At 39.1% G+C, this 8,116-nt stretch overlaps 1 protein-coding gene across 1 annotated transcript in view; it reads right to left on the minus strand.

The window, feature by feature from the left end:
• LOC148029788 (uncharacterized) overlaps nucleotides 1-4,921 on the minus strand; it is a 68,787-nt gene extending 63,866 nt beyond the window's left edge. The window contains exon 1 of the mRNA XM_087687131.1: nucleotides 4,672-4,921. Coding sequence (XP_087543257.1) covers nucleotides 4,672-4,884 — 213 coding nt within the window. The 5' untranslated portion in view covers nucleotides 4,885-4,921. The remainder of the gene's footprint in view (nucleotides 1-4,671) is intronic.
• Nucleotides 4,922-8,116: the final 3,195 nt, after the last annotated feature.

Below are 8,116 nucleotides of genomic sequence, written 5' to 3' on the forward strand. Positions count from 1 at the left end.
GCAGATCAAATGCAAGATTTGTGCGTAGCGAATCAAAGTAGCTCTCCCTTACTCTCTTTTCTTATAAAAATTAAAAGCACGACTCATAAAACTCAAAATAGACTTAAAGAATAGTAAAGTAAATTTGAGCAACACACTATTGGATGCAATTTTTCCCCCGTACATGATATAGGCATCTCCTTCATGCCATATTTATACTATTAAAATGAATCTTACTTTGCCCAAAGATAGACCCTTTATAATCACTGTTTTCGCAAAAGAGTTTGAGTTAACTGAATCAATGGTTACAATCAATTGCACAACTCACAACTATTGAGAGCCATAATATATTTCTAAAATATCTTCAATATATCTTCTAAAATTCTCAAGTATCAATAGATATTTACAAAGAGGATATACGCACGCCTTAGAATAAATAGTGGTGTGTCTATTTAAATAATTTTAATGAAGTCTTTGAAATAAATTATACTTACCATGTATATCCAATTCATCTTGCTCTACACATTAGCTATCAAATATTCAAAAATCATGTTAGAAAAATAATTAACCGAATAAATACAACTAGCCATAATAAATCAACTAATCATTGAAATTCTATTAAATAGTCAATTCATGTAGACGTTAGCACTTGAGATATGAATATTGTGGCATCACCCACATACCGTTGCCCCCACGTTCACACCTGCAAGTCTCACGCTCAGAAAGGATAGGTATCCCTATCAAGCTTCTATCCAAGATTAAAAAAAATTCACTCTTAAAAACATGCCCCGCGCTAACGAAGAACCATTCAAGGCACTCATCCCGTCAGTGTGCACACAAAGGAAAACCATTGAAGGTACTCATCCCCTCATGTAGGTGCCACTTGGCAATTGAAGGCGCTCATCCTCTCATGTAGGTGCCACCTAGCAATACACATTCCGACTCCAATGGACGTCACACCCCGACCTCTAAATCAGCCCACTCCCACAAGAGTCATTCATTGTTGGATAACCTGCCTTTGAGCATTATGTGCACACTTTCTTTATTTACAGCATTTATTTAGTTATTTCAGAGTTAGTCTTTCTTCTTTGTTTGTGTTTTTGCACTTTTATCTAAGTTATTGTGTTTTAGTTGTGTTTATACATTCTAGGTTTTCTCAATGCAAATCCCAGTATGTCTTCACACTACCTGCTATCTTTGGCTCTCCACATTAGATTTTCACTACGTCCACTGGTGGTTCGCTGTGCTCAAGATCCATCTCTAGAGGATGTCACTCTCCAACATTCTCCCTCAATCCAATCTGATGACAGACGATAATTGTTGGACAAAGACAATCTTTGCTCCTTGAGCTCCCTTCATCTATATCGATTCCCTTCATTCAAATCAGTCACTCATCATTTTCTTCTTCTTTTCCTTTGTATTCTTGTCTTAGTTCACTATGCTGTGGTCATGTTTTTATACTCTGTGTTTTATTTGCAAACCCTAGCGTACCTTCACATAACTCACTCATTCATTGAACATTGCATGCTTGTGACTTTCCAACCTAGGCATTTCTTCATCTATACTTTCTTTGTGTTCCTCTCTCTCTCTCTCTCTATGTTGTTCACCCTTCATTGCACCTTTGTTTTCATCATGGTATTGCAGAGTCTACATCTTTACGATTGAAGCTTTCATTAAAGGTGTTCAAAAGCTGACCCGGGGAGCATCACAATTCAGACCTATGTTTCTTGAGACAAAAGACTTCACAGCTGATTGAGTTTGCTGGCATGACAAAGTTCAGCAATTCCATCATTCCCAGTGACAACTGGACGCAGCAAGAGACTGTGTTTGCAGCACCTGCCCTTATCGTAGAGCAGCTTTTCTGATGCGAATAACAACCATTCCAATGCAATCAAAGTGGGGTATGTGCAGTTTGAAGCAGCCAACAATTGCATTTATGCTGGCAGCAGTGACATCACTTTCCCCCTGTTTTGGTGCAGTTTTCAGCTAACTTTCTGCACTATCATTGCTGTCCAGACCCCTTTTTGCATCAAAACCTGCCTCAAAGTGTGCAGGTGGCTGCATTTGCATCAAAAACAGTAGCATTTATCATTCTAGCAATAGGCATGACTCTCTAATCTGTTGCTAGAGCTGTCATCATCAAATTTCCAACCAGCCACGTGGGAACAAAACAGGAGAAGGAATGCCTACCTGTAACAACACAATGCTCCACCGCACTAGAAAAGAAAATACCAAAAACCCTGCAAATAAACTTAAAGTGTACTTCTCAAACCCAACCTGCGCTTTGGCACTTGGCACACCCAACACTCTATCTCTACGCACTCAAGCTCTAGATGTATGCAAGGCCAGCTACAATGGACTCAAGGGTCCCCTTTTATAAATACACGAGGCTCAAAGGCCACCTCTCCAAACAAGATAGCCAAAAAACTCGAAGCTAGAAAGAAAGGTTTCAGAGCCTTAGCTTTCTAATGGCTTTAAAAGTAAAATGAAAATGTCAAAAAGCTTTGTAGCTTTTTAATCTGTAATGTTATCTCGTCAAATGATATTAGCATTTACGTTATTCTATGGCTAAATCTATGTCTGCTGCCTCTCTGTCTCACCATATCTTGCTTCACCGCCATGATAAACTCTAACTCAACACCATAAGTCACCTCCAAAAGCCATAGTGGCTGATGCTATGGTGAACCTATGACAATGGCAGCAGAAGAGGATGCAGTGCAGCAAAATTAAAAGCAATAAAGACAATAAAAAAAACTTGATGGAATAATGGAAGAGAAGGCAAGATTCAGAAGAAGTCAATGCCTGAAGCAAGTGTAGACTAACTAACAAGTGAACAATCCTCTAGGATGACAATCAAATCTAAAGACTGAAAAGGATGAAGTGGTTGATGGGAATGAAGATGGAGAATGTCAACATCTTTGTGAGATCTACAAGAAGGATGTGACTCTCCATCACTTGATGAGAATCCATTGAAAAAGGCACCAAATGACTTTGAAAAAGACGACAGGCATTGGCAAGATCTTCTTTTTTGTTCTGACACACACAAAATGCATTTCTTCTAGTTTATGAAGCTGGTCACACATGTGTTGATTCTCCTCTCTAAGGCTTTAAATGGCTTTATGGATGGCACTTTGCACTTCTACTAAAGACCCCATGAAAAAGTATGCTCAAGCAATAACACAAGAGTAGAAAAATTCTTCCTGACTTGCCATCATCATGCACCCATTGACATCAGCATTCAGTGCCATCCTATTATCATGTGTTCTTCCTCCTACTCAAGATGAATGCCATCCTATTATCATGTGTTCTTCCTCCTACTCAAGAGGTAGGCAGCATTGGGTGTTGACTCATTGCTCAATTTTAGAATCTGTTTGAGTATGGCACACAATTCTGGCTACTTGTTTCATTCTTCAGCACCCCTCAGCCCACATCCGAGTGACATGGATCTGAGCAAGACTCCTCCTTCTTTTCTTGAACCTTTGCTTTTGCTCTACATCCATGTTGCAATTGGCTTCTCTGCTCCTTAAACAAACTTTGAATCCATCATCTTGCTTGTTTGTTCAATACACTATTTAATTCAATTACATTGTTTGAGTCTACATTAATTGGCCATGTTGCTTGTAAATCTCTATGTACTCACTTAGCCCTCATGCTCTCACACTTGGATGTAGCTGTCCTTGTGCCTCCCGATGTAAAAGTGTCAAGTGGACACCTGAAGCATCCAGCCTAATGATATAAAACATTATAATGGTTTGTCATCGTGACTTCCAATGGTAAAGTATGTAAGACATTACCATAGAAGTATGCTTTGTCACCATGACTCAAAAGTGGCTTCATGCAAAATCCCAATGAGTCATGTTATACTCTTCCCAATGTTTAGGTTACACAAGCAATTCATGCTCGAACCAAGGGGATCCAGCATTACTATTTGCATCTCGGGTTGGTCACACACCAAATGGCTAATGCCCACTTTGCAAGCGTTATCCAATCATAGTACTTATTGAGGGCTTGGATATCCGCAGTTCTTTACACACCAGAGAGGACATGACCTGTTGTTTGCCTGCTAGACATGTCTTTTGGACGCGGAGTCTCCCCTACCCAATTTGTAAAGTGACGGACAAGGGTACACTTTTTGCATTTTTAATCAATTTAAAAAAAAAACATATTATTTTTAAATTTTTTGCAAAATGTGTCCTCTTGGTGTATAGAGATTTTGTACTCATGTCTACGCCCAATTTCCAAAATTGCATGCCTACACTTTGGGGAGTCGTTGGGTATCCGTCATTTGGTGTGCAACCAGCCTCATCATCAGCCCGAAAGATGAACACAAAAGGATAATGACAGCGCATGTCGGAATAGGTTGTGACACAATAGCTTGCCTCTAAAGTGTACACAGATTTGTCACACATGCACACTCCGTACGTGCTAAGGGCAAAGACCTCTCGGTTCAAACCAGTAAACTGACACGATCATACACCTGCCTAAACCACTGCATTTATTTTGGAACCTAACTCTGAGCTGTCAAAGGCTTTCCATATCCATAAACCACTAATTCAATGCAAGGCCTGAAATGCGAAATGGAGCCAGTGAAATCCGAAATTGAGCCAGGCATATTGAGAATTTTGGGAAGACCTTCCTTCCGACTTTGTAAGCGTACGCAGCAGAAGCCTGAAAACGAAGGAGGAAACTCACCTTTTTCCCACGGATGTAACGCGTGCCGCCACTTGCAGAATCGGGGCGATCAGCCATGCACGAGATGGAAAGCCTTGTATACATGTCACTGCCATCGCCATTTTTTCTGCCACTGCTTCTGTCAATCAAGCCAGCTGCCTGGAAGGTTTCATGGCTGCCTCCGAGGCTTTGCCTCCATGAAGAGGACCATGCAAATGCCAGTTCCTTGGCCATGCTGTCACTTCAAAATTCAATGACCCATAAACGAAATTGAATTTCCGTGGCCCCCGGAAATCTATATTATATCTTATTATTATATTATTTTAATTTATATTTTAATTATAGGTTTGTGGAAAGCCCCTAACCTTTGGAGGGCTTCCCCAACTTACCCCCTTTTTCAAACCTCCCTTCTCTTCCCGTCTCCCTTTCTCACTTGTAATTTTTATTTTCTCTTCCCCTTCCTTTTTTTATTAAAGTCTCCCCTCCTCCTCCCCCTTACCGTCCCTTTTTAAATTAAAATCCCTCTTTTTTTTCCTCTCTTTTTTAATTAAATATATTATTTTAATTATAGGTTCGAAAAACCCCAAACTTTCAAAGGGCTTCCCGAACTTACATCTTTTTTCAAACCTCCATCCCATTCCCCTTCCCTCTTTCTCACTTGTAATATTTTTACTATTATATTATTTTAACTATAGGTTCGAAAAGCTTTGAACTTCTTGAGGGCTTCCCAAACCTACCCCCTTTTCCAAACCTCCCTTCTCTTCCCCTCCCCTCTTTCTCACTTGTAATATCTTATTTTCTTTTCTCCTCCCTTTTTTCATTAAAGTCTCCCCTCCTCCCCCCCCTTCGTCGCCCCTTTTTAAATTAAAACCCCCTCTCTTTTTTCTTTTTCCCCCTCCACTTTTTTAATTAAATTACTATTATATTATTTTAGCTATAGGTTCGGAAAGCTCCGAACCTCCAAAGGGCTTCCCGAACCTACCCCTTTTTCCGAACCTCCCTTCCCTTCCCCTTCCCTCTTTCTCACTTGTAATATCTCATTTTCTCTTCCCCTCCTTTTTTTCATTAAAGCCTCCTCTCCTCTCTTTTTTTACATTATAGAGAGAGGAAATATAAAATTTAAGAGAGAGAGAGAGAGAGGAAAAGAGAGGAGAGAGGGGGGGAGAGACGTAAAGAAGAAAATGAGAGAGAGAAAAGAAGAAGAAGAAGAAGAGAGAATTTGAACATAGATAGAATTATAGAGAGAGCAAATATAAAATTTAAAAGAAAGAGAAAATAAAAAATTAAAGAAAAAAAAGAAAAAAAGATGAGAGAGAATGAAAAGAGATGAGAGGGGGGAGAGAGAGAGACAAAGAAGGAGAGAGAGAGAGAGAGAGAGAGAAATTATATTATTTTAGCTATAGGTTCCCCGAACCTCCAGAGGGCTTCTCGAACCTACCCCCTTTTCCAAACCTCCCTCCCCTATTTCTCACTTGTAATATCTCATTTTCTCTTCCCCTCTCTTTTTTCATTAAAGCCTTCCCCCCCATCTCCCTTTTTTTAATTAAAATCCCCCCCTCTCTCTCTTTCTTTTCCCCCTCCCCTTTTTAATTAAATTCCTCTCCCTCTCTCTCTCATGTGTAGTTCCCCTCTCTCTCTTTCTTTTCCCCTCCCCTTTTTAATTAAATTCATCCCCCCTCTCTCTCATGTGTAGGGCCTAGGTTCTATATATATATATATATATATATATATATATATAACAAAAAGTTTACATTTAAAATTTTAATTTCTCTCTCCTTATTTTAGTTAAACAAGAAATTTACATTTACAAGTTTAATATAAGAGAGAGAGAGAGAGAGAGAGAAATATACAAAGAGCAAAAAAGAAAAAAGAGAAGAGGGAGGGAGGGAGAGAGACAGAATAAAGAGAAAGAGAATTATAGAGAGAGAAAATATAAAATTTAAGAGAGAGAGAGAGAGAGAGAAAAGAGGAGAGAGGAGAGAGGGGGGAGAGACATAGAAGAAAATGAGAGAGATAGAGAGAGAGAATAAAAAGAAGAAAAGAAAGAATTTGAACACAATGAGAGAATTGTAAAGAGAGAAAATATAAAATTTAAAAGAAATAAAGAGAATTATAGAGAGATAAAATATAAAATTTAAGAGAGAGAGAGAGAGAAAGAGAGGAAAAGAAAAAAGGAAGAGGACGAAGAGAGATAGAGAGAGAAAATAAGAAGAGAAAGAATTTGAACACAAAGAGAGAATTATAGAGAGAGGAAAGATAAAATTTAAAAGAAAGAGAAAAAGAAAAAATTTAAAGAAAAAAGAGAAACTTTCTTTTTAATTAAAATAAAGAGAGAGAGAGAAACATACAAAGAGCAAAAAAGAAATAAGAGGAGAGGGAGGGAGAGAGAGGAGGAACAAAGAGAAAGAGAATTATAGAGAGAGAAAATATAACATTTAAGAGAGAGAGAGAGAGAGGAAAAGAGATGAGAGAGGGGAAAGAGAGACATAGAGAAGAAAATGAGAGAGATAAAATAAGAAGAAGAGAGAATTTGAACATAGAGAGAATTATAGAGAGAGCAAATATAAAATTTAAAAAAAAGAGAAAAGAAAAAAATTTAAAGAGAGAAAAAAAAAGAGGAGAGAGAAGGAAAAGAGATGAGAGGGGGAGAGAGAGAGAGAGAGAGAGAAATTATATTATTTTAGCTATAGGTTCAGAAAGCCCCGAACCTCCAGAGGGCTTCCTGAACCTATCCCCTTGTAACGTGTCCACATGTTCACTCGTAGGACACGTCTTAGCAGCCCGTCGGGAAGAGAGTCCAGAAAGCGCCGCCCTGCACTCCCATGGAATGTCATGGGGTTTGCGATCTAGGTCTTCCCGAGTCTACCATGAAGCGAAAGCATTCTGGTCATTCCCACTTAAAACCGACCTGAATCAGGGATTTCCTAGTGGTCAAATTCCTAGAACAGTAGCTAGTGTCGAACCCCAGGCAAACTACTTTATGCAGAAATGTCAGGGTCGAAGCGGATTCATGCTGCACTTGGTTCAAGGAGAATGGGAAACGAGAGGGATGCAAAGCTCGACCTCTCTACTCGTAAGGCATAGTCCCATTCCATTCCCCTAAAACAGCATAAATCGGGACTCTAGTATCTTAAATTCTAGGTCATTGTTCCTTGCTGTTAATTTCCTTCGAGAAAATTTTCCGGCCAACCGAGACCACCCTTCCGTAGGACGGACCCATAGTCACATCCACTGCACTTTCCTCAGGGTTGCTTTGGTTGTCTAATTACCTACCACATTTAATTTGACACGCAAAAACAGCTTCCTTAATTAGCCAATTAATCACCGATTCCTTCACGTAATCTTAGCACTGACATAGAAAAACAATGTCAAGCAAGTTTCTTTTCGACAATTGATCTTATTTATCAGTCTTTGGAATACATCATATAATCCAGCCCGAAGGCTAATCCATAATCTGTCCGAAGGC

The sequence above is a fragment of the Lygodium microphyllum genome, chromosome 10, assembly GCF_053477565.2.
Source record: "Lygodium microphyllum isolate KBCC chromosome 10, Lygodium_microphyllum_v1.1.10, whole genome shotgun sequence".
NCBI classification, from domain to species: domain Eukaryota; kingdom Viridiplantae; phylum Streptophyta; class Polypodiopsida; order Schizaeales; family Lygodiaceae; genus Lygodium; species Lygodium microphyllum.